This window comes from Rhinatrema bivittatum, chromosome 3 (genome assembly GCF_901001135.1).
Source record: "Rhinatrema bivittatum chromosome 3, aRhiBiv1.1, whole genome shotgun sequence".
NCBI classification, from domain to species: Eukaryota; Metazoa; Chordata; class Amphibia; order Gymnophiona; family Rhinatrematidae; genus Rhinatrema; species Rhinatrema bivittatum.
In genome coordinates this window covers 572377561-572404843 of record NC_042617.1, presented here as the reverse complement: position 1 = coordinate 572404843, position 27283 = coordinate 572377561, and the positions used below count along the sequence as shown (strand labels likewise).

The following is a 27283-nucleotide window of genomic DNA, read 5'->3' as shown; positions in this document are numbered from 1 at the left end:
TCAGACTGAACCTAGGTCTGGAACCTTCAATGGTCACTGGTCAGGGGTAAAGTCCAGACATTCCACAGATACAACACACCTGTGGTACCTCTATTTCCATCTCCTTTTACAGAGAGGTTCCTTAACTTCTGCTACATCACAGGGGAACATTGCAACTTACCCCAGATATCCTCACCCTAGACTAGAGCCCGGGTTTTCAATGTTTCCCTTCAAATTATTCAGGTTTAAAAGACCTTATGTAAATTCAAAATAATCTAGGCAACAGTGTTCCTCATAGCTACCTATTGGCTGAGACAAATTCAGTTGAAGCTCCTTGAGTAAACATTCATCAGGGTTCCCCTTAGACTGGGAATTCTCTAATGTTGATCTGTGTGGATTAAGGGCTGTTACTCTATTCCAACATTGGGCTTGAGCTCTTTTAGTTTAAAACACGGATTGGTAGTCCTGCAGGTCCAGGATCTGTTTGGTAATGCTGCTTCTATTCCTGTAGCATCCAGAAGGCATTTCAGGCGGGAATCCCATAGTGTGGAGCAACAAAGTTTTGCTGTATGGCTTAAGGGAAAGATCCGAGATCCTTTCTCTCTGTTTCTCATGAAATCTGTTTAACTGCCTTCTACATTTCTTTGAATCGGTTGGTGAAATTAGTGCTTTTGCCACCATGTAAAAGGTAATTCTGTCTCCATTCAGCCCAAGTTCTATGCTTTATATGAAGTGGGCTTCAGTCGAAGCTCACTGTTGAGCCTCCTCTTGTGTTGTAGGATTGGTCAAGGATCTCCTTGACCACCAACTAAGCATGAAGAATTACATAAATTCCATTCTCAAAACCTGCTTTTTCAAACTTAATGTGCTTAAAAAACTCAGACCCCTTCTACATACCCAAGACTTCCGTACAGTTATCCAGACCACCATCTCATCCAAATTAGACTACTGTAATGCTCTACTCCTAGGGCTCCCTTACTCTTCCATTAAACCACTACAAATGTTACAACATGCTACAGCGAGACTCATTGCAAACTCCTGTAAATATGACCACATCAATCCCATCCTTAGAGACCTACACTGGCTCTCCATAGCCTCTCGTATTGTCTACAAAACCCTCACCATAATGCATAAAGCAATTCACACCCACAACTCCAACTGGCTAGATTCCCTTTCACAACTCCTCAGTCCAGTCGACCCACTAGAACGACCAAAAAAGGCACCCTAGTTGTGCCCTCCCTGAAAACAGCCCATCTCTCCTCTACACGTGACTATGCACTCTCCATAGCAGGTCCAACTCATTGGAACACACTGCGCCTGACCTACGCCTCGAACCATGTATGAACAACTTCAAAAAGAAATTGAAAACATGGTTGTTCAAGCAAGCCTACCCAGAATAAAAGGCTACCACACAGTTTCCAAAAATAGACCACTTTGCGTCTACTCTTTTCTCCTCATATTGAGGAACCATATTTTGTTATCATTTCTATTCTCTTCTACTTCTTGTTATCCCCCTCCCAGTTTTGATTTCCCTGTTAAAATGTAATTTCCAAACTTAACCCGTTTGCTGTAAACCGGCATGATGTCCACAACTAATGCCGGTATATAAAAATGTTTAAATAAATAAATAAATAAATAAATAAATAAATCTATCTTGGCATGGTGTTCGTGCAATTATTAGAGGTTTATTGAGCCTCTGTGCTCTTGTCAAGCATAGTATCTGACCTGGAAGATTATAAATTTTGTTAGTGGTCACTTTGGCAGGAAGAGTGTATCTTCCTGCCAAAGTGTACCTTCCCCACCTTGTTCTACGTTTTACCTAGTAACTTGTTTCTAGTCACTGCCTAATGTACTGCACATGTCTGTAATGGGGCTTTGCTGATATTCTTTGGATAGAAGTGATCTGTAGCCTTCTATCTAGAATGGTCTTCTAAAGCACCATTCAGGTTTTCTTCTTGACAGCAGCAAACTTGGAATGGCCATAGACAAGTACACTGTTTCTCTTGGTTAGTGAATTGTGTCCTTTCTCATGCCCAAGAGGACCTGGGCCTGACGGGACATGTTGAGGTTCACAGTGCTGGAACCATGCCTGTGTTGGAAGCAAAGCTACAAAGTGGGATTTTTCTCCACGCATTCATGCTTCACCCCTGTTTTGGCAAGGGTTCCTGATGTGAAACAGAATTTTGGTTAGTTTTATTTATTTATTTATTTATTTATTTATTGAAAATTTCTTATGTTCCGCAAGTCCAAACAGTCCAGTGTGGAATACAATCATCAGATACATAATAAACACAGATTAAAATCACATCATAACAATAGATTAAAATATTAAAATGCAACAGTTGGTACTGTATTAAATCCATAGAAGTTAATCTGAGTAAGACTGTATAAATAAATAAACCTTTAATTTTTTACAAAAGATTTTATAATCTACTTCTGAACATAACTGTAATGGCAACTTATTCCATTCACAGGGGCCTACAATCAAAAATACTTTAGATCTGTTGTGCACGGAGCAAGAGAGGGGCTTTGGGGTGATAGTGTCTAGCGATCTGAAGATGGTGAAGCAATGTGACAAGGCGATAGCTAAAGCCAGAAGTGATATAAATAGTAAACTTACATAATGCAGGGCATGATGTGAAATAACGCAGCGTGCGATAAATTTAACGTGTGCGATGTGTAACTGGAAAATTAGCCTAACCGTGCCTCTTTTTCTTATCGCGGGCGTTAGACATGCGAAATCTATAGCAAAATGATGAATCTAGGCCTAAGCTAGATAAGACTTCTTTGGCTAACTTACAAGGGATATTCAACTATGCTGCTGAATATTCCCATATTTGGCGCTACTTAACCAGATAAGTTATATCCGTCTAAGTGAAACTAGCTGTATGGCAGGTCTAGTTTATCCGATCAACTTAACCAGATAAATTTGAATATTGGCACTTATCCGGCTAAGGGCCTCATTTAATAAGCATTTTTCCCATAGACACAGAATGGAAGAAAAGCAATAGAAGTAAACTTTAAGACCCGCGCACATGCGCACGCACGTTTACGTGCTGATTTTATAACATGAGCGTATATGCGTGCACGTTATAAAATCGTCTATCCGCGTGTACATGTGAGATCAATTTTATATTGATGCGCACATGTGCGTGCAAATGCCGTCTCAAGCGTGTGAGTGGGGCGGGGATTTTAGTAGGTACGAACGGCGCACTAGGCGCTCCGTTCACCCCAGTAAAGGAAAAGACTTCCTAAATCCCCTAGCTAACTTGCCTCCTTCTTACTCTATGAGCCCCGAGCCTTAAAACACCACTGACTAGTCTAGTTCTTTTTGTTACTCGACTTATGCGCCATCCATAGCAGAAGTAAAGTTACGCGGTAGGGGACCCTAGTGCATTAGTAGTAACTACTTACATTTATTTATTTATTTGTTTTTTAAATTTTCTATACCGACCTTCATGTTGAAAGTAACATATCAAATCGGTTTACAGTGTAACAACAATATTGCACAAGGCGTAACATAAAACAAAAATTGCACTGGGTATTACATAGAAACAAGGGGTAACATAGAACTAGGAGAACAGGGGAGAACTGGCGAAGAATTAAAGAATTAGCAACAGATAACGTGAGGGTTAACAATGCTGACCTCAGGCTGACTTCATGCTGACTTCATGGTGCAGTCCTGCCCCGCCCTTGTCCTGCCCATGCCCTGCCCAGACCACGCCCATGCCCCGCTCCTTTTTCAGAAAACCGGGAGATACGTGCGTGGCTGCGGGCCTTCTAAAATCCACGCAGCGGGCGCAGGTCTGAGTCACGCGCATATCTCACGGTTTTTGCACACACACAAGCCTTTGAAAATCGACAGGCCAGTAAATCAGGCTCTAAGTTAGCTGGATAAGCAGCTCCACCCCGATCTGCCCACTGTCCGCCTACTAGATATCCGGCTAACTTCTTAGCTGGATAAGTGGCGCCCCCTGAATGTAAACAGATATTCAACGGCGGCTGCTTACTAAGCTAGTCACTGAATATCGGTGTCTCAGAAATTAGATTCCCTAAATGAAATTACTACAGTGCATCATTTATTATGTGACTTGGTTTCTTGTTTCGGCACCAGCCTGAAGGCATAGTGAGAGATCCAGATCTGAGTCCCAAGCCTGGCTTGTGCTCCTCAGGCTGGTTGTGTGTGGTGAGGAGGGGGGCATTGATAGTCCTCAGGTTGGGAGTCTGGGACAGAGAGTCCCAGTCGTTGCTGAATAGGACATGCACTGGCCAGACCTGGGGGTGCACCCATAGAGGGTTCTAAAATGAATGAAAATTGTTCTTGCAGTAATGGAGTTAAACAGAAGAGAATTAACAGAAGGTTAATGATGCAGTTCTGAGTGAACTAGAAGCCAAAAGGAGCAGGGAAAAGCTTCCAGGCCATAAATAAATCAATAAAAGTGAGGCTTCTTGTTTCAGTTTTAGCATGTTGTGCATGATATGAAGAGCATGCAGATAGTTGTAGGGTAACTGCGCATACAGACATTGTGACGTTGCAATGGAAGTAGCAGTATCTAAATAGATTGCTTTTAGACATGGCAGCTCTGGACTCCTTGCCGACCATGTAAATCAGTTCTATTTTAGTTGTTTCCCTCGAATCTTATGTCTCAGAGGGAAGTAATAAAAAGCAGAGGGCAGGCTTGGCACATTCCTTTCTGCGGATCATAATGACTTCAGTAAATCTTTCCAGTCCAAAAAGCAGGGGCAGGCTCAATGCTTATAGGCAACTTTTGGAAACTTAAAACACTGGGAAGATCAGATTATTTAATAAGAAGCGAAATCTCCACACTGTTGGAAAGCTGTAAGAGAAAAAGGGAATAATGTACTGCAATATCTCTCTCTCTCTATATGCATAATATGTAGATAAGTATTCTTACCTTCACTTCAGTCAAACGATATCGGTGTAAACTGTTTTGCAGTCTGAAGTTCTGACCAAAGGGCAGAGATTGGAAGAGTTTCACTCCAAGGTGTCTGAACTTAAGGAACTGACCAAAAGCCAGGAGCCTCCCACGGAGCTTCAGGTAAGCCACGATGCGTCTTTACCTCCTCCTCTGCATCCTGGCAGGGGCGAAACACGGTCTCTGCGTGGTGCCGAGAGCGATGCGTGGAGTCAACGTGTGCTCTGCTGCTTGAGGGGCCAGGAGAGGTGGCAGAGGAAGAGTCATGCAGATTATTAGCAGTGCAGACTGCCGAAGGAACCAAAACGGAAACCCGCACACGTTTCTGTAGCGTTCAGACACCACAGTGTAAATCAGAATGTTTGCTCTTCTCGCCCGCTGAAGGAATTTATGTAGCTGCTCCTTCTTATTGTTCGAGTTTTGGAACATACAAGCCAGAGGAAATGCAGGGAGCTTCCATGTCAAGCAAGCATGTTTCTTCATTTTGAAATATTGCCTATTGCCCCGTTTGTTTCTGTCTGAAACGCTGTACAATGACTGAGAAGGTAGTAACTTTTTAGAATTATCTAATGATAATTGCCAGTTAGTTTAAACTGCAAAGTAAGCGATTATGATTATAAGCAGTCACTTTAGAGCAAATTGAGAATAATATATGCCATGTAAAAATGGTTTTATTATAGATGTAAAGAAATACTTTATAACCAAAGCAGTAAGTAAAAACTCGTGGAGCAAGTTCATTTGCAAATTCTTTTAACTTGTAAAATGTTCCCTATAAAGGTCAAATGTTTCTTTCCTAAAACATAACTGTGGTTTTGGACATGCGGCCACTATCACTGCCACTCCTCCACTTCCTAACATGCTTGCCAGCCTAATTCCATTTCTGCAGTCCAGTCCTGGTGTTTTACCTCCAGTCCCATGGCAGTCTGATGCTTTTGCCCCTCACTCACTAAAAGATTTACTAATGCAGGACTGGGATAGAGTGGGGTAAATGCATTCACTCAGCAGCTCCTCATTCCCTCTCCCTCCACCTGTCTTCATGAACTCCGTTCATCCAGCAAGTTTCTCTTATCTTCTCCTCCATCGCCAGCTCCCCACTTTGCGCCTTCCACCTCGCTGTGCCAAATGCCTGCAATAGAATTCTGAGTCCGTTCATTATTCTCCTTCTCTTGCTGTATTCAGAGCCATTTTAAAAACTCACCTTTTTAAAACTGCTTTCAAATTCCAAATACTTCTCTACAGTCGATACACTTCCCATAGACTCATTTGTCCTGTATGTTTGTCTTGACTAGATTGCAGGTTCCATGAAGCAGGGACTGTCTGTTTCGTGTGTTTGTACAGCGCTGCATATGTCCAGCAGCAATTTAAAAATGACAAATGATAGCAATGGTGGTATGAGATCTCCAGTAGAAATGGAATTAGACTGGCAAATATGGAGAAAGAACTGTTTTTTTTATGGAGCTACACCTGAGGATTATGGGGCAGATTTTAAAAGCCTACACGCGCCGGGCCTATTTTCAAAAGACCCGGCAGCGCGCGCAAAGCCCCAGGATGCGTGTAAGTCCTGTGGCTTGAAAAAATCGGCAGCCCGGGGGTGGGGGAGTAGCCAGAGGCCTCTCCATTGCCGCTAGGCCGGGGGATTGTGCGCCGGCAATTGTAACTTGTGAAACAAAGGTACAGGGGGGGGTTTCAAGCTGGGGGGGGGCAGGACAGGTAGGGGTGGAGGGGAAAGGAAAGTTCCCTCCGAGGCCATGGGGAAAACCAGCTGGTCTCCCCGAGGACTCGGCACACGCAAGTTGCACTAGTGTGCACCCCCTTGCGCGCGCCGATCCCTGATTTTATAACATGCGCACGCAGCTGCGTGCACATGTTATAAAATCGGGTGTACATTTGTGCGCGCCAAATAGCGCGCACAAATGTACCCCGTCCATGTAGGTTTAAAAATTCGGCCCTATATGTGGTTCTCCTCTGGGGAGTTTATTTTATTTAAGAGGACATTACCTATTAAATTCCTCCACTGCACCTACCGATTTTATGTGGTCCCTCTAAGAACCATACTGAAAAAACTTAGTGGGGAATGGAGAATCTTCTTCCTTCATATTCTTACACAGGTAACAATTGGTTTGTAAGTTAAATTTAATAACAGACGGTTAAGGAGGTCAGCTAGTAAATAGTTCTCTGTTATCTTGAGCCTATATGCAGCATCTTTTTGGGTCAACATCCGATCCCTATTATACAATTAATTATCAGAAAGACTTTGATCCGCCGTCTCCAGCATAATCATTTAGGGGTCATTATTCAGAGAGCTGGCAAGCAAGTAAGTTAACCAAGTAAATGTATACATGTAATTTTTCTCAGATATTCAGTGGGACTTGGCAAGATATGTTTGCTGCCAAATATTCCCAGATAAAGTTACACACAGATAATTTTAGGACAGCTTTCCTTCCAATCAGTCTTGTTAGCTGAATATGTGTGTTAACTAACTAAAGTTTAGCCCCACCTCTAGAATGCCTCCAGTCATGCCTCTTTTAAGAACATAGGGCTGGATTTTCTAAGTTCCCAGAACTTAGAAAATCCGGTGGTCACAGGGGAACCGGGGGGGGGGGGGGGGGGTGTCCTGTGCTAGACGGCAGTGATCACACCGAATAACTATACCATAAAATGAGGCCCATAATGAGATGTGCATGCAAAATGTCTGTGGTCAGTAGAGGGCGATGTTCAGATCTTGATTTTTGGTTAGGTAACTCCAAAAGTTACCCATAGAAACCCTTTGAATATTGACCTTTTAGTGGTTTTCATTGATTTAAGTCTGGCCCAAATTTCCAGAGTTTCCAGATATTTTGCACTGTAGGACATGTAGATTTTCAGAGCAATTTAGCCGTCTGACTACAGAGTGAGGAGGCTAGGTCTGCAGATTGAAAATCTACCAACACTGAGCAGCTAAATATAGCCATCTAGTCTCACTAGATATCTATATTTAGCTGCTAAAAAAGGGGGTGTTCCAGGAGGCAGGGTTGAATTGGGGGGAGGAGAGTGGATTTAGCTGGATAGTGTTAAGTCCCACAATTCTCCATGCATGTGGAAAGGAGGCTGAAATACAACCGGCTAGATTTAAGCTCATTTTCATTTGCAATCTAGCCAGCTAGGGTGAAGCTGTAAATACGCTTATACTTAGCTGGCCAAGTCACTACTCAGTACCTTAATGAAAAATCTAAGCCAGTGTATCATGTTTTAATTCATTTTAATTTAAATCGGTAGTTTTTATTATCCCGTGTCTTTCTAATTATTGTAAATATATTTATTGAGCCTATCTGTAGTACAACATTTGCGTGTATAAGTGGGCCCATAGAGATTTATACTAGTATTTTAAAAACTGTGTGGCAGGAGCAGCAGTGTTTATAAAATACCCCATATTTCTACGCATATGTTTCAGTACATGTGTATAATTGTAAGGCAGGAACACACATGCATTCTCTATTCATTTTATAACATTACGCACATATATATTTTATGTGCATATTCTAACAATGTGCGCATAATAGCCTCAAATTAAACACAGGGAGATCAATATTCAAAGTGCGTTCAGCACTATCTAGCTGGATATGTGTAATATATGTGGCTAAGTAGAGGCCCTTGTTCAGCAGCCATTGCTTAGTCGCATAAGTCACTTATTTGACTAAAATATTAGCAGCCTAACTTGTGGGCATGTAATGGATGGATCGAGACGGAGCGTGTTAGCTGCACAAGTTATGTGGCTAACTACCAATATTCGGTCTTAGCCGCTAAGTTATGCGGCTAAGTTTAGACATCCCATAGAGTTAGGTCTAAACTTAGACGGCATAACTTATATGGCTAAATGTGATATGTACGCCTATATTCAGTGGCTTAACTGTGCTACTGAATATATCGTGTAACTTTGCCGAATAAGTTAAATCTGGCTTAAGTTACTTAAATAACCAGCTTGGAATATTGACCGCAGGTATTTTATAAAGTACATGCTTATTTTCAAGACTTCTTGGAGACCCGCCAGTCCATCGATACCTCCACCAGTTCAAACAGACAAGTTTGAACCAAAAGACAAGTGCAATTTCAATTGCCCGAGCCAAGTAGCAAGTGTAAAACTATTCCGACAAGTTCAGTCACCACTTACAAAATAGTAACATCTGTGCATACTTCTGAAACCCACTCTAGAACGCCCCTAATCTCCTCTTTGTTCCATTAACATTTATGTGTGAAATTGCAAATATTCACATACTTTTGAGGTTTATAAAATAGAATGTATATGCATACTCGCTACTTAAATACATATATGCTAATTTTATGCTTGCAACTCCTGCATAACCCTTTTAGAACTACATCCACTGTGTATATTTATAGTTTCTTGCAGAGGCAAAAGTGTTCAAATTTCATCTTGCGCTTATTTTACAATGTAAGAGTTCTGTATCTATATAGAACTCTCATTAACTTTGAAATACATTTTTTTCCATGTGTGAAATGTATGCATCATCTCTCTCGTTCCACTTTGAATTTGAAAATGAAATCTAGGAATGGATAAGTCAGCAGTGATCCAATCCCGATACCTTCTTATGTAGACTCTCTTTCTGTTTAGAGAAGTGGGTTCCAAACCTGTCCTTTCATCAGGTTTTTGGGATAAAGCCAAACTGCCTCACCAATCCCAATAACTGAATACATTTCATGCCTTTGGATTCTTCAGCTTCTTATCGTCCAGTAGCAGTTTCAATGTATGTTACAGCATCTCCCTTCTCTAACCTGGCCTCTGCCTTGTAAGAAGCCCAGACCCGAAGCTTTAAATGTACAGACCAGGGCTCCCCGCGCTTCCTGCCAGCGCAGTTACAAACCCCAGAAGAACAGTGACCATAGAAGAAACGGCTCTTGGCTTTCTGAGGCAGTTTTCCCCTTAGACGTCTATGCAGTTAGAGAAGAGAGGCACTTTAATTGAGCCAAGTTAAAGAGAAAAAATGAAAAATAAAATTTGCTACAGTTCATGAGGTAAAGATCAAAAGAATGGAGAGACCTGGTGACATCTTTTAATATCAAAGATATATTCCCAAATGAAGACTTGTGAGTGGATACATAAACAACAATGTACTAATCGTCCACCTCATCAATAAATTTATAATATGTCAATTAGACCATCGTACTAGGCGTCATCAGAGTGAATGCAATCAAACATTACGTCTGTCTTCCGCCTTATATATAATCATTGGTCTGGAAAAATGTCCCAAATATATTTCAACTATTTTTTTAATTGCTGATAAAATATGTTTTCAGTTATATAGTCCAACAAACATTATCTTTCAGGCTGTGTAGTATACATCAGGGTAACGCCCACTGGATCCAATTTTACAACAATGCCTTTATACTTCGTTTCAGCCCAACACGGAGCTGTGTTTCGACCTACCGTTCTTCATCTGGGTACGATCTCAGAATGAGTTGGCATAGTTACAAAGTGTCGGGCTGAAACGAAGGAAAAGGCTTTGTTGTAAAATCAGATCCAGTTGGCGTTACGCTGATGTATACTGCACAACCCAAAAGATAAGTTTGTTGGACTATAGAATTGAAAATATATTATATCTGCAATTAAAAATGTAGTTGAAAAATATTTGGGACTTTTTCCAGACCAATGATTACATATAAGGTGGAAAATAAACGAAATGTTTGCTCGCATTCACTCTGATGGCATCTTTTAATATTCACATGCTTTACGTATGCAGAATGACTGTTTTGGAGAAGGATTCTCCTCCTCCTCACCCACTGTAAAGAGTCATTATGGTACAGTTTATCTACCTTGGTGCAGTTCATGGAAGCAGATTTAAGACAGAAGCTGGAACATGCCAAAGAGATGTCTGAAGTGGCTAAAGGAACTCTGAAGGATTTCAGTGCTCAGAAGATGCAGCTGGAGCGATTCGTTGAGCAGATGACAAAATGGCTGTCCAAAATAGAGGCCTCACTTTTGAGCTGTGCACACAGCCAGGAGCCAGGGGACCTGAGGAAAGTAAAGGTGAGTCCTGTAAAAGAGAGATCACTGTAAGGTCAGGTATAATAACAGTAACCCCCTCAGGAGGGTCAGTGCTGCTATGTTTAATAGAGAAGAGAGAGTGTGGGCGTAGGCAGGCCTCACTCCTACCCCTCACAACCATCCATCCCCTAAGGAAAGGGGTAAATGGGAGTCGAGGAGGTCCCCCTGGCCCCAGCAATTTTTGTAGTTTGCAGGAGGGGGGTACTTGGCCCAGCTGGTAGGCTCAGACCCTGAGGTATTTTTTTGCCGGTGGGAGAACGATGAGAAAGGCCTGGGCAGGCAGGCCCCAACTGGGTCCCGGCTTGGGAGCCGGCCGGAGGGCCTCCAAGAGTCCTGCTTGGATTATTTTTTTTGTTTTGGGGGTTTATTTGTTTTTTTTTTAAGAGGGTTTTTTTCTTTTCTGTTTTGATCCGAAAAATGAAAAAAAATGAAACAAAAATTTTGGGCCTGCACATTCCTAGAGAGGAGAGGAGAGACGGGATATGGCAGAGAAATTCAAATAACTTAAAAGGTATAGATCATGCACAAGAAGTAAATGTTTTTCATTTGAAAAGACATTCTAGAACAAGAAGATACAGTTGCTTTTCGCATGCATATTATATGCTAATTGTAAAAAAGAATGCACATAGATGCTTTCTCTCTGAAAATGTAGTATAACGTGCACATGCTAAAACTGGCTGCGCTCTTTTCACCTGCTGTTTTGTGCAAGTGGCCGAGAGGGGGAAAAACAGCATGCACGCTTGTGAAAATGTCATGTACGTTCCCTGCTTTCCTTCCCCAAACTAACCACAGCGTGGCTAAAAGTGCACAGGCGATGGAAGGCTGAGCATACTTTTAGCAAGCCAAAGGAAAGGAGATTTTAGGAAAACCATTTTGCCCGGGCAAATGGCCTTGAAAACTGTCCTCACTGTGAGGGGTTAGACTCAGGAGCAACATTATAAAAAAAAAAACAACCCCTTCTGTACAGAAAGGGTGGTGGATACAGGGAAGCACCTCTCAGTGTAGGTAGTGGAGGCAAAAGCAGTAACAGAATTCAAGCAGGCATGGGGTAAGCACAAAGGATCCTTAGTTATGAGATCAGCTGGGACCCTAGGCCATGCCACAGGAATTAAATTAGTCAAGTGGGCTTTATGGTCCTTACCTGCCATTATAGACTGTTCCCCAAGGTTACTCTGACCAGATGAGGAGTGTTGCAGATCTGGGCAAGATGGCCACGAGGCAAGCAAGAAAAGCCGCAGGAGGTGCCTATTTGCATATTTCAAAGCCCCTACAAATTTCATAATCCCAGTGCTTCAAAATCTTCTTTTGTTTACACTGAAAATAATTGAGGAGACAGCCTATTCCATTGTATTTATATATATATATTTTACTTATTTATTTTTAAAAGTTTTTATTCCACATCTTCCAAAAAACACATGTTCAGTGCAGATTACAGTAAAACAATTGTAAAATCACATAGAACTATTAAAACAAGACAATAACAAAAAAAATAAAATCATATATTTTAGCCAAAAGCTTCTTTAGAAAATAAAGCCTTAGGCTGTGTCCTTAAGCTGCTTAAATCATTTTCCTCTCTAAGCTGTACTAGTACAACCTTACCCTTTGTTCGCTCTTCCCTATTCCTCATGTAATTAGGTAGTAGTCATGTCAGCTAGTCTGGCAGTCCGAGTGCCGGATTGTCTCGTAGTTCTTTATTCAGTGATAGACAGAATGCATTTTTTTTCCGCCATGCGCTTAATAAACTGGCAACCAGGGTTCTGATGCAAGTTTTGATTACTGATCCAGGAAATGCAGAGGGAGCTTCAGAGCCAGCAAAGCAGCATGGACTCCACGCGAGAGAGCCTGAACAGTCTCTGCCGCAGGTATCCCTCCGTCGAGCTGGAGGCGCTGGGAAGCGCTGTCACTGCACTGATCAAGACGTACGAAACCGTGAATCAGCTCTGTGCCAAGACACAGGCCAGCCTGCAGGACTCAATGGAAAAACATTTTGCCGGTGTGGAGTCATTTTTATTCAAACTTTTCCTCTTTATAATAACATCCCTGGCCCTAAGGAGCAGTGGCAGCAGTAGGGGGTTCGGTTTTACATACGCCCCAAATGCAGTGTCGTCATGAAAGACAATGCAGATGGTTCATACTAAGTGCTAATAAATATTATTTATCTGATATGTATATATTCCACATTTCAGGCACTTCAAAGCAGATTTCATTCAGGTACTGTAGGTATTTCCCTGTTCCCAGAGGGCTTTGCAGTCCGAGTGCCTGATTTACTGAGGCAAAACCCATTCTCTCTCTATGGGGAAAAATGCTTAGTAAATGAGGCCATAAGTTTGCATTTGAGGCAATGGAGGGTGAAGTGACTTGCCCGGGGTTACAAGCAGCGGCAGTGGGATTTGAATCCTGGCTCACAGCCTGCTGCTCAAACCTCCACTCCTAATTATGGATGGGGGCCTAGCCTGTTTTAGGGCCAATCCGCAGAGTTCCTAGCCCTTCCAGACCTGTTTTCCCCTGCACTGGGACTGTGCTGGGAATTTCCAGTATTCACGACTCCCAGAAGCAGCATGGGCAATGCCTGACCCCTTCTGTTGTGTAGTAATGCTTTCAAGACTTAACGAGTTCATCAGATTATGAGTTCATTTTCTGCCGTCTGTGATACCTTTTAATGGATCCACTGAGAACGTATCCAAAGGCAATTGTATCTGAAGATGGGATGTTTGTGGTTTTTGAAAAGTCCTGCGCAGCCTCCGTAAATAATCTGGATGTCAGTCTTAATATAACCAACATGCAGAGAAAACGGGCCGCGTTCAGAGGCTTAGGGCAAGAGATGGATGCAGCTGTACACTTAAATGACAGAAGATCATTTCAAAGTGACACTGAACTGCTGCTGGCTGTGCCATTTTGGATTTAATGCCGCAGCCAGCAGGAAGGAAACCATCTCCGCCAACAAAGATTTGGGGAGCACCTGTGAGCACATAAGTGGGGGTCAGGGGTGGGTGGTGGTTTTGTTGGCCTGGAAAGCTTGTCTTAGATCTCAGGGGGGGGGGGGTGCAGCTGGGAAGACCTGATCAGTTCTGGGTGCTGGTAGTGTTGGGGGGGAGTCTTATGCTAAGCCACCCTTTCACTTTTGAGTCAATTTTGGGGAAAGTTAATATGCAGAGCGTGTCAGTGTTAAACCACGGCTGCGCTGTCTGCCTACGATGCAATGCTGACATTAAAACTGTCGGCACACTCACCTTACCATTCTGGTTTTAATGCTGCTTAGTACATAGACATCCCAGTTAGCTCATGTTGCACAATGTAATGACGTTGATTGTGAAAAAATATATTTTTTTTTCTCTTTTTGTTAAAAAAAAGACTCCATGCAGGAGTTCCAGGACTGGTTTTCGGGTGTGAAGACCGCTGCAAAAGAGTTCTCTGACAGATCCGGAGACAGTAAAACCTTAGAAGCCAAGCTGCAAGACATACAGGTGTAGCTCATGTTCTATCACAAAACCTGAGAAGCGATTGCTTCCCTGTGCCTGTCTTGATGTCAGGAAGTCTAGATTCTTTCGAGGGTAATTTTCCAAGGCATTTTCCCCTGGTAAAACCGTGCTTTAGCTAGGGAGATGGCCTTTTGCAAAATTGCCCGCTTGATCTGCGAGTAAAGTTCCAAGCGTGCGCATGTGTGTGTATGTGTGATGTATGCGCTTGAATTTACCCGCAGCGAGCAGAGGTGATCCTGGGGCGGAGTTGGGAGGGGCTTGCACTTACACGTGTACTTCTGCATTTTCGAAAGTATGAGCATAAAGGTGCCTGGAAAAACATAGCAGGTGTAATTTTATGTGGGTAGTTGGGTGGGGTAATTTTTCAAAATGAACTTGTGTGCACACGTTTGCTTTGAATGTTGGTGTAAAATAGGCCGTTCCAAATTTACTCTTTTATGGTGGTGCAAGAAAGCATAATGTGAGAAGGGCACCACTTGTACAGTTGTAGCAGAGGCTTTTGTGGCAGCAGTTGTGCACTAGTGCTGTGGCGCTCATTGCAGCAGTTAAGAGCTTTGGAGAGAGACAGAACCGACACACACAGAATATGAGAAATAAAATTAGGTTTAAACACAATGACAATTTAGCGGTAGATTCACAAACAACTAGATTCTCACAGTTAACAGTGCTCTGCTCTGGAGGTTGCCACATTGGCTGCAAGTGATTCGCTCCTAATTTTGAGTCTATTGGAAAGAGCCTAAATAAATCAGGTGATTAAGGTAAGGAGACTATCTTTTGGGGAAATAACAGACGTGAAGAATAGCACAGAGTACAGTAACGCCCGCAATAACGCCATAACGCATGCGTTATTTTTTTGCATCGCAAGATGCGTATGCAAATTTTGAAAATTTAGTCAAAGGGGAGGAGTTGGGGTGGGATCTATGAAAATGAGGCATGTTTAACGCTGCGTGTGATAGCATAAAGCATGTTATAACGATACCTTTTTTCCTGGTGTTAAGCTGTGCAATATTCCCGAAATGCGATTCACAATAAATATCATGAATCCCATTTCAGTGGGGGAGAGAGAGAAAAAATGAACCTCTAGGGTAGCATATACATTTGTCATCTATTTATACCACTGTAGGAGGGTCAGCTAGTAACTCGAGGTTTTGGGTCTAGGTTTTGGGGGCCAGTTTTACATGCACTGTCAGAGGTACAAACAGCACAGTGCACATCATTGAAGATTTGATGTGATTTGGAGTGAGGAAAGGAACACAGAGATGAGATTTGTACAGTGTACTGTCACCCTAGCTTGATAGCAGCTAGCTAGAGCATCAAGCTAGGGTGAGAGTATATTGTAGAAATCTCGTCTTTGTGAACCTTTCCTCATTCCAAATCACATCAGATCTTCACTGATGTGTACTGTGCTATTCATACCTCTGACTGTGCTTGTAAACTGGCCCCCAAACTCTAAACCACCTCCAAAACCTCACCTACCTCACCTTGAGTTACTAGTTGACCCTCCTACAGTGGTATAAATAGATGACAAATAGGTGTGCTACTCTAGAGATTCTCTCTCTCTCTCTCTCTCTCTCTCTCTCTCTCTCTCTCTCTCTCTCTCTTTCTCTCTCTCTTCCCCCCTCCCTCTCAGCATAGTCCAAAACAAAAAAAATATCTGCCTAGCAAGGTCTTGTAAGATAACACCATACCCCCTCTTTAGAGTTGTAACTGCCACTCCATGAAATCTACTCCCTTGCCTTTTTTGGAAGCACAGTATAATCATTTCAGTGCATTTTGAATTGAAGCACTGCTCTATGCAGGTTGCCACAGTATCTTGGTTTTGTCCTCTTGCCAAATAATGAATTCTCTGAGGTCCATATTCAGCCACTGGCTGGATTACAAAGTTAGCCAGATAAACTTGTCTGGCTAATTTTAAAGGGATAATCAGTGGTGCAGCTGCACTACGGAATATAGTCAGCTATATTAAAGATATCCAGATATGTTTATCTGGCTAACTTTAGGATTGCTGTTCGGCGTGACCAGAGTTTAGCTGGATATGTTATATGGCTAACTCTGAATATCAGAATTTGCCAGATAACTTATCTGTCGAAACTAACTCCTTCCAGAAATGCTTCTGGAATGCACCTAAGCTATTTGGATACATTTTAGCTGGATAATGAGATATTTGATAAAGTTTAGATGGATAAGTGCCCAAAACATTTAAAAGTTGGCATTTAGCCGCATAACGTAAAAAAGCCCATCCCAGATAATACTGTATCTGCAAGAACTCTTCACCTATTTCACAAAAATATATGTTTTGCCCACCCCTCACAAGATAAGAAGACCCCAGACCACAGGTTTCAGTAAGAACAACAGCTGAACATATAAAAAGTCCCAGAGTAGCACTGCTCAACCATCACTCACCATTCCAGGTGACAAGTGGGAATCCTGATGTCTTCTGAACCACCTACTGGACCCCTGGATCCTCTACCATTTAAGCCAAGCAATTTTCTTTTCCAAACTATCCATAGGTGCCTCATGGAGGTCGCCAATAGAGACTGAAAGATCAGCCTTTTATAAAACAGCCGCTGCGGCCTCCACCATCTTCACTTTAGCTGAGTTTTGTTTCATAGAAAATTGAAGGCCAAAAAGACATGACCATCGATATCTAATGTCCTTGAGCTTCAATATGGAAATAATATCCCGGAATTCCCTCTGCTTGTGAATGGTGATCAAGTATAGATCTTGAAAAATATCCACCCGATGGTCGTTCCAAATAATTTGGCCCTTTTTTCCTGGCCATCATGGCCACTTTGTCTTTAAGTGTAAAATCTTGGAAGCAAACCACTGTGTCACAGAGAAGGTTTCCTCTCAAGGCTCAGCGACATCCTACATGTCTAGCAATTATGTGCAGATACTTGTTACAACCTGAAAACAGTCTTTAAATGCAGGTAGCTCTGGAACCCCATGAAAACACAAATTAGACCTCGGGGACCTGTTCTCTAGGCCCTCCATAAGCTCTTCCAGCTCTAGCACTGAATTAGAAAGGCCTGCAATATCTTCCTAGCATAACACAGCCTTAGCTGCGTGCTCCTTTGCCCGAGACTCCACCTCCTCCACGCGCTGTCCTAGATTAGCAACTTCGCCCTGCAGCTCAGTGAGCATGGAGCCAAACTCTGTTTTAATATGTGCCATATCCTGGCGCAATTCAGAAAACTATCGGTGAAAATCAGCCCACGACGGTCTTCCCTCCTTGGGATAAGTCACGTCCTCCACGGTGCCTGAATCAGACATTTTGGTGGCCATGTCTTCTGCCTCTTCGCACACGAGAGCCTGGGCCGATTCCCGGCTCGTGAAGGAAAACTTTTTAAAATCTATCTTCTTTTTAACCTGGGACATTGCTGTAGCTTGCCTTGAGATCGCACATGCTACAGCAGGGTTTTAAAGGCGGTGTAGTGACGGGATGGCTAATAATTGCGAAGTCAGGTTGGGAGCTCCACTATTAAGCCGCCATCTCTGGAGGTGACGTCACTTCCTCCCATGAAAAATATTTTCTGATGATATTCCTGAATCTATTTCCTTGTAGCTAATTAGTTTGTTCTTTTTTCTTTCTGTTTTATAATTTCCCCAAACATAGTGCCTCAGATCTTTAGTAGGCATATTAGTTCTGGAAAAAAACTAGGTTGTGATACTTTTTACTAAACCAGCATAAAAAGGAGTTGTAGCACAAGTACTTACAAGAGCACATCTGAACAGAGAGATCTGTACGGTCTTGAAAGTTCATGTGCTATAATAACTTTATGTTGGTCCAGTACAAGGTTTCACAGCCAAATGGGACTCCACTTACAGTGGCTGACATGGGGATCAGAGGTAGTGTACATTCATGGTTAAATCATATCTCAATGACCGTGCACAACAATGTTGGATAGCCTGTTCCACTTCTGCTCCCTGTTGTAACTGGGGTTCCCCAAGGTTCATCCCTTTCTGTGACTTTATTCAACCTTTACCTTACATGTCTTTTGTTTATTATCCACTCTAGGTCTTTCATACTGATTGTACGCTGATGATATCCGGTTTTAGTTTCCTGGGTCTGCTGCCACTAGTTGTGCTTTGCTTTGCCTGTCCACCATCAGAACCTGGCTCTCTCATATTACATTGTCCTTGAATCTTAAGAATAAACTGAAATTATTATTCTTGGTGGTTCTTCTCGTTGCAAAATTCCTTTAACCTTCGCTTTGATAGTTGTACTCTGTAGGCTGTACAGAAAGCTCACAATTTAGGTGTAATCATTGATTCCTCTCTGGAGATGCAAGCACAAGTCAGACCTGTAGTTCAGTCTTCATTCTGAAACCTAAGACTCTTTTGTCACCTTAAGCCATTTTAGATCCTTCTGATTTCAGAACAGCTCTTCAGTCTTTGAGTTTTTTTGCAGGTTATTGATTTCTGCACACTCTCTTTATTTAGGCCTTCCTCAGAATCTAATCGGATCCCTGCAATTAACTTAGAATGCTGCTGCTCATTTCTCACCGATATGACCACCGGTGACCCCATCTCTCCAGTATTACATTCATTGCATTGGTTGTCTATACAATGGTGTATTCAATACAAATGTGCAATCGTTGTACACAACCTTCTCAATACAGTCTCCTCCCTATGAATCAGTTCTGTATTGCAGATCTATACCCTCTGCCCTCTGCCAAAACTTATTAGATGTTCCAGCTCCCTGTCTTGCCAGATTGTCAGCAACACACGAAAAGGCTTTCTCTATTACCAGGCCAGTTCTATGGAACTCTCTACCTTTTTAAAAGGGTAATATTCAAAAACTTACAATTGTGTTTTACACATAAAAATGCCCTTTACCTGTGTAAGTGAGCTTTTAAAATGTGTTACAATGTATGCCATTGAATTGTCTATAGGCTTTATATATGTAACATATGTAAAGCATTTTCCACTTCAATCTCAAATCAAAAGTCTAGGTGTCCTACTTGATAATGCCCTCTCCATCCGGCCACAGAGTAAGGAAGTCATCTCACATGGCTTCTACATGAGTGCATTCTCGTCTTTAAAAACTGCTACATTTATTTATTTATTTATTTATTTAATTATTTATTTAATTAAATACTTTTCTATACCATCGTTTAGTAATATACCATCACAACGGTTTACAGATAGGCACATAAATAAGTTTGGATTGGTTTCTAAATTATCTAGTAGGTGCCAATAAATTTCGGTTACATGATTCAAATAATATTGCTATATGGAATGTGGATTGGAAATTCCATCAAATATGAGATAAACTGTACTTTCTTAAACTAATACTTAAGTATGCAAAAAAATAATAAAGAAAGCATATATGTTATTTTGGTGACTTTTAACTGTGTTTAGGAGTTCTTTTTCTCGTTCATTAGTATTACTTACTCCCCACTCTCATTTTGAAAAGCTTTTTTGAAAAGCCATGTTTTAAAACTTTTTTTGAAGAGTTTTAGATCTCTCATTAATTTTATTTCGAGTAGCATTGAGTTCCATAATGTTGGACCAGTTAAGGACAGTGCTCTCTCTCTCACTTGCATCAGTTTAGCTGTCTTTACAAAGGGTATGGTTAGTAGAGCTTTGTTGGCTGATCTGAGATTTCTCTGGGGGACATGTAGTCGTAGTGCAGTGTTTAGCCAATCGGTATTTTCTTCATTCATTAGTTTGTGAATTGTGCATAGTGTTTTAAATTGCACTCTTTGTTCAATTGGCAGCCAGTGCAATTTGGCGAGAGTTTGAGTGATGAGGTCCCTTCTACTTTTTCCAGTTAGTATTCTGGCTGCAGAGTTCTGTAAGATTTGTAGTGGTCTTAATGTTGTATATGGTAATCCCAGGAAAAGTGTGTTACAATAGTCTGTGCTAGCAAATATAAGTGCTTGGAGAACGGTTCGAAAATGAGCTTGGGTTAATAGGGGTTTTAGCCTTCTAAGGACCATAAGTTTGGCGTAACCTTCTCTAACTTTCAATGATATGTGTTGCTTTAGGTTGAGTTCATTGTCAATTATTACTCCTAGGTTTCGAGCTTTTTCAGTAAGTTACACTATCTGGTCATTTTTAAGTTTGATGGGATTCTGGATTAATTCAGTGGTTTTATGTTCAAGGTGTATGAATTCTGTTTTTTCAATATTGATTACCGGTTCCATTTGGCTTAGTAATAGTTTAATTATATCTAGGTACAACATTGCTAAGTTAAATGTTTTACGTTTATTTATTTATTTATTAAAAAGTTTTTATATACCGCACATTAAGGCATTTACATGTCCATCTAGGCATAAGAACATAAGAAATTACCATGCTGGGTCAGACCAAGGGTCCATCAAGCCCAGCATCCTGTTTCCAACAAGACCAAACCAGGCCACAAGAACCTGGCAATTACCCAAACACTAAGAAGATCCCATGCTACTGATGCAATTAATAGCAGTGGCTATTCCCTAAGTAAACTTGATTAATAGCCATTAATGGACCTCCTCCAAGAACTTATCCAATCCTTTTTTGAACCCAGCTACACTAACTGCACTAACCACATCCTCTGGCAACAAATTCCAGAGCTTTATTGTGCATTGAGTGAAAAAGAATTTTCTCCGATTAGTCTTAAATGTGCTACTTGCTAACTTCATGGAATGCCCCCTAGTCCTTCTATTATTAGAAAGTGTAAATAACCGATTCACATCTACTCGTTCAAGACCTCTCATGATCTTAAGGACCTCTATCATATCCCCCCTCGGCCGTCTCTTCTCCAAGCTGAACAGCCCTAACATCTTCAGCCTTTCCTCATAGGTGAGCTGTTCCATCCCCTTTATCATTTTGGTTGCCCTTCTCTGTACCTTCTCCATCGCAACTATATCTTTTTTGAGATGCGGTGACCAGAATTGTACACAGTATTCAAAGTGTGGTCTCACCATGGAGTTCCGCACAGTGCTGAGTTCCACACAGTGCTTCAAGCGTCAATCTCTCCCATTCTGGATTACTGTAACAGTTTATACATAGGCTTACCTAAGACCACCATTCGCCCTCTTCAGATAATTCTGAACTCAGCTGCCCGCATTCTAGCAGGCCTGAGGTGCCAGGATCATATCACCGCCATGTTGATAGATCTCCACTGGCTCCCCACCGAAGAGCATATAAAATACAAACTAGGCATGCTAACTTTCAAACTTCTTAATGATCACTCTTGTCACTGGGGAAACGGTATTCTGAAATTCTATCAACCTAGTCGACTGCTATGTTCCTCTCAGTGAGGCCTTTTAGAAATTCCATCTCCAAAAACAGCCCATCTCCACATCTCTCATGAATGTGCATTTTCAGTGGCAGGACCAATTCTCTGGAATTCATTTCCAGTAGACGTCAGGCAGTGTGATTCTCTTAAGACCTTTAGAAAACTAATTAAAACCTTTCTTTTTAAATTAGCTTTTTTTTAGTCAAGTTTTTATTTTTGGTCTGGTTTTTTATTTATTATTTATTACTCCCAATACTGTTTTTATTTTTATGAAGTCTAAATTTGATTTTATTATTTTATGATTTATTTGTTATTTGCTTTTTATGATATGATGATATTGTTTTATGAATGTTATCTTGTACATTGCCTAGGCCTTTTAGCGTTAGGCGATTCACAAATTCTGAATAAATGTAAATGTATACAATAAAATGTGAGTCTGATGATTTCATATTATACATGTTTCTCCTATACTCTGCCCTGAACGTCGGAGGGTGTGGGAAAGAAACAAACAAGCAAACACATTGATTAATTAATATCGAAGATCTTGCAAGTTTTTTCATTCTAATCCTCTCTTCTCATGCAGGGAATCTTGGACTCTACCGGTGAGGGTCAAAAGAAGCTAGATACTGCTTCGGAAGAAGGGGAAAAGATCTTTGCTTATTTACCCAAGCCAGTTGTTGGCAATATCCAGGAGCAGCTAGCAAAGGCACATAAGGAGTTTCAGAGCTTCAAGAAACAGTGTCTACAAGACAAACAGGGTCTTCAGGACTGTGTCACAGAGCTGGGAAGGTGAGGGGGGGTTTTCAGGGGCTATTAACTGGAGTGTATAGAAGGAGAAAATGAAAATAGAAGTCACCTCTTTTCCACTATTGAATCTGTGAAGCTACTTAGATTCTTCCTTGAACAATGTGTTCAAAAGAACTTAATCAGCGGTTAGTGAGGGGCAAACAGTCCTGGTGCTGTTGCTAAAATGACCACGTAAATCAATTAATTTGGGTAATGTTTGCAAATCATGTGCCCCGGTTTAAACATATCTTTAATATAGCACCTGATTCTATAATCTGTCTCTGTTATGCACGTTGTTGAAGCATTTAAGTTCATTATAGTTGGAGCTCTTAGGTAGAGTATAAGGATCTCCAGATGTTGGAAATTCATAGCTACATATATTAACAGAGACTGTAGAGATTCTTACTGCCTGCAATGAATGCTGGGACATTTATATTGGTTGAATACTTATTTACTGGCACTAACCAGCTGCATTAAGTCCTTGCTTAATACCAGAGCAAAATCAAGGAGAAGACAGAAGGAGACCAAGAGCTGAGGCCACGATGACATAAGGATTGCTAATGTGTGTGCACATCTTCTGTCTAAATTTTACTCTTGATTTAAGAGTTTTGTGCACAAAAAAATATGTGCACATGCCACCGCTAACATCTGCACACTTTAGCGCTCTTTCTTACAAATCCCATGGTAATCATGCCATTAGCTGTGACATCCCAATGCAGAGAGGTGTGCAAGCTTTACTCATGCTCAACATTTAACTCCTGGTCAGAAACATTCCCAATGATAATGTTATTCTATGGGAAATTCATAGAGCAGAGGTCCTATACTCAGAATTTATGCTCATAAAACATGATTTGTGCAGATATCTGGTTTCTGCGCGTAAACTATGATTTCCATTATATAAAACATGTTTTAGATGCAGAAAATTTGCCTTATGCACAGAAATCACAATTTGTGCACATAACATGTTTTCTTGAATAGAAAACAAAGTATGCGCATGAGGTCCATATTAAAAAATGATCTTCAATATTTAAATGTATCTAATGTGTACACAAAACAAACAAACATTTAAAATACACACTGTTCCCAACCTCAGGACACAGTTTCCCCAGTTCAAAGGTTGGCTTCTTCAGGGGACACGTACAAACAAAATAACGTTAAAAACAACGAACATGTGCACACAAAAGGGCTAAATACAGCCGGTATAAATGACTGATGTAATGGTCGCTTGACAGCTGATTTCTCGGTGGGTTTGAAAATGTTGCAACCTGAGTATTTGGAAAAAAGCAGCTCCTTAAAATGAGCTTGCATGTTAGAGTCTTGGCAAGTGTGGGAATAACGCAGTCTGAAAAAATGTAAAAACAAAAAGTATGTAGAAAGAGTAAGAATGAGTGGGGAAATACCAAATTCCCTGAAAGATTGAAAACAATATATAAATCAGAAATTCTCACCGTGTTCAAAAATGTAAAGACTATCCCAAAAGTTTCATCGCAAGCACATTCAACAGACACGGCATCTACGCCGGGAATAACAGCTAGAACCAAGTGACCTACATAGAGAAAATAAATAAATAGATAATGAAAAAAAAAGTCACTCAAGGAAACACAAAAGTAGCCAAAAGACTTAAACATAACTTACAACGAGCAACTAATGCCGGCCAAGCAGCACCTAGCCCACAGCAACAAATGCCTTCCAAACAGATACTAGTAATTCTCTTGGTCATGATAAGTTATGTTTGAGTTTTTTGGCTACTTTTTTATTTTGTTGTGGCTTTTTTTGTTGAGTGACTCTGATATTTGAAGTCAGCTGCTTAACTTATGTGGCTAACTCTGGTCAAGCTGGAGGGCAGTCCTAAAGTTAACCAGTTAGACATAAATGTTAACCCCTGGATTTATCAGAATGCTATATTTATAGCAGAAATAGCACCTGTGATAAAAAACTGGGCGTGGTTAGGCTAATTTCCTGTATACCACATTGCATAGGCAATTTCTGCCACACGCGCTAAAATGATTGCACCTGTGCTATTTGTATCTTTGTGTATTATGGGGAAAATAATTTTATTACACATGACATTTAGAAGGGGGGGGGAGAGAGAGAGTGAGAGAGAGCACATCTGTCCAGAGTTCAATATATAATTATTTATACCACTGTAAGAGGGGGTACTTTTAACTCGGTGTGGGGGTTGGGGATGGGGTAGGTTTTGGGGGGGTTTACATACCCAGTCAGAGGTACAAACAGCAAAGTTGACATAACTGAAGATTTTCTGTTGTTTGAATCGATGAAAGGTACAAAAGGAGTTGGTTTGTACAATGTATATCTTATGTTGATGTATATCTGCCTTGATTGAAGCTAGGCAGAGAGTAAATTGTTCAAATCAACTCCTTTTGTACCTTTCATCGATTCAAACAACAGAAAATCATCAGTTATGTCAACTTTGCTGATTGTACCTCTGACTGGGTATGTAAAACCACCACCCTCAAACTTACCCCATCCCCAATCCCCAAACCGAGTTAAAAGCAACCCCTTTGTACAGTGGTATAAATAGAGAGTTACTCCTGGGAGAATTCTGCCCAAAAAAAATTTAAAATTCTGCGCACAAAAACTGAAAATTCTGCAAAATTTATATTGTTCAAAATAACACAATTTACATGACAGTCTTTAAGCAATTACATTTTAAATTAATATAGAAAAAAGTTATTACTTAAAGATGCAGAACTTTAAATATTTTGAGCAGAATTTCCCTAGAAGTTCACTGTAAGAGAGTCCCTTCCACTCACTCTCCCTACGCCCCTGGCCACTTGGTCCTCTCAGGCCCCAACTCCTCCACCTGCCACTATCTCTCACCTCCATCTCTAGGTTCAACCCCTTCCACTCTATAGCCAGTCCCAAAGTTTGACCCCGTTCTCAGTACTGCCCCTCACACAGGCTCCCTCTGTCCCTCCCTCTCTCACAGACATGCTCCCTCTCTCTAGTACACATACACACACCCTCATACACGCTCCCTCACTCTAATACACATACACACACCTGCATACAGGCTCCCTCACTCTCTCGCACACACATAGATTACTTCATACAGGATCCCTCTCTCTTGCATACACACACACACAAGCTCCCTTTCTCTTTCACGCATACATCCTCACACAGGCTACCTATGTCTCTCTCTCATGCACCCCTTCACACAGGCTCTGTCTCACACATACACAATCCCTTCACACAGGCTAGCATCCTCACATACACACAATCCCTTTTTCATACACACGAGCTCCCAATCTCTCTCACTCATACACACTCCTTCACAATCTCCTCATATAAGCTCCCTCTCTCTGAAACCCACACTCAAGCATCCCTCCAACCTCCCTCTCTTACCTGCCATGCTCTCTCTCACACCCTCCTACTCTCTCCCCCTCCCCCACAGCCCTCCCCTCTTATAGGCTCCCTCTCTGAAACCCACACTCAAGCATCCCCCCCACCCCTCCCTCTTACCAACCATTCTCTCTCTCACCCTCCCCTCCCCCCCACACACACATTCTCTCTCACCGGCATGCCATGAATGGAGCCCATCCCACATGTGCTGCGGGACGTGCTCCGTTCGCGGCGAAGATGAAGGCCCGGCGCTCCGTTTGCGGCACACAGGGGTCTTACCCTTTCGCCGCGAATGGTGTGCTGGGCTTTCATCTTTGCAGCGAATGGAGCGCGTCCCGCGGCACACATGGGACGCACTCCGTTCGCGGCATGCCGGGGTCTCCTCTGCTATTTTCTGCGCAGAATTTGGAAATTCTGCGCAGAAAATGGCAATTCCGCACAGGGGGGAATTCTGCGCATTATTGCTAGCGTTAAGGCCCAAATGAAAAATGATAAATGACCCTGTAAGAAAGCTGGGTATATTTAGCACTGCGTCTGCACCGCTGAATATACCCTGCTATTTTCCTGGATATGTTTATCCAGCTCACTAGCCAAGCCGCACAGCAGCCGAAAATGGACCCCCATATTTTTTGCGTGGTACATGTGCCATTTTGTGTACACATTAGGATTAGCCTGTTTTATTTTTTTTAACTCTGGATGCATTAGCATACCATTTGCTTATTGCATGGGGAATTAACTTCATGGGAGTAAAGAAACTATGAGTTACAGTTTAGCTCAGAATTTTTCTACTGACGTTTGATTACATCGGGCTCAGAGTTTGTATAGCTGGAAGATAGGCATTGGCCACCAGTGCTGTAAGCGTCAGCACTGCAGTGTTCCACAGCTGGAATATGAATTTGGACACGGGAAACCCAGAGAACACCCTTGTCTCTGGTCATTTGTCTGGTGAGCCTGGAGACCCTGATTTTTTATGTTTTCACAGCTGGCTTTCAAAGGTTTACTGTTTTGTAGCTTTGAAGATCAGCATAAGCACCTGAACCTCTGGATTCATGACATGGAAGAAAGGATAAACACAGAGGCACTGGGAGAACGCAAGCAACACATTCCCGAGAAGAAAAAGGAGGTGCACAAAGTGGAAATGTTTCTGGAAGAACTGTTGGCTACGAGGTGAGGGAGTTCCCGTGCCACTGTCCGCATATCGTGTGAATAGCATTCAGTGTTCTTCAAGTATGTTCTGTAGGGATGAAAACCTCTAAATGGTAGAGATGTGCTTCGGCCCAACCTTTTGGTTCGGCCTTTGTTATCGGCCCGCCGTGGGAAATTTTGTTTTCCCGCGGTTCTGGCCGATTTTTTTCGGCTACCCCGAAAAAAAAACAAAACCCACCCCAACCCTTCAAATTCAATTACCTACAATCCCCCAACCCTCCTGACCCCCCCAAAACTTGCCGAAAATACCTGGTGGTCCAGCGGGGGTCCC

General features: G+C 41.8%; 1 protein-coding gene across 1 annotated transcript in view; it reads left to right on the top strand.

The window, feature by feature from the left end:
• The window catches only part of SYNE1 (spectrin repeat containing nuclear envelope protein 1), a 966955-nt gene that overhangs the window by 298300 nt on the left and 641372 nt on the right, over positions 1-27283 (top strand). Inside the window, 6 exon segments of the mRNA XM_029596918.1 lie at positions 4938-5039; positions 10732-10935; positions 12739-12946; positions 14305-14417; positions 22241-22446; positions 26818-26973. Of these exon segments, the coding sequence (XP_029452778.1) occupies positions 4938-5039; positions 10732-10935; positions 12739-12946; positions 14305-14417; positions 22241-22446; positions 26818-26973 (989 nt within the window).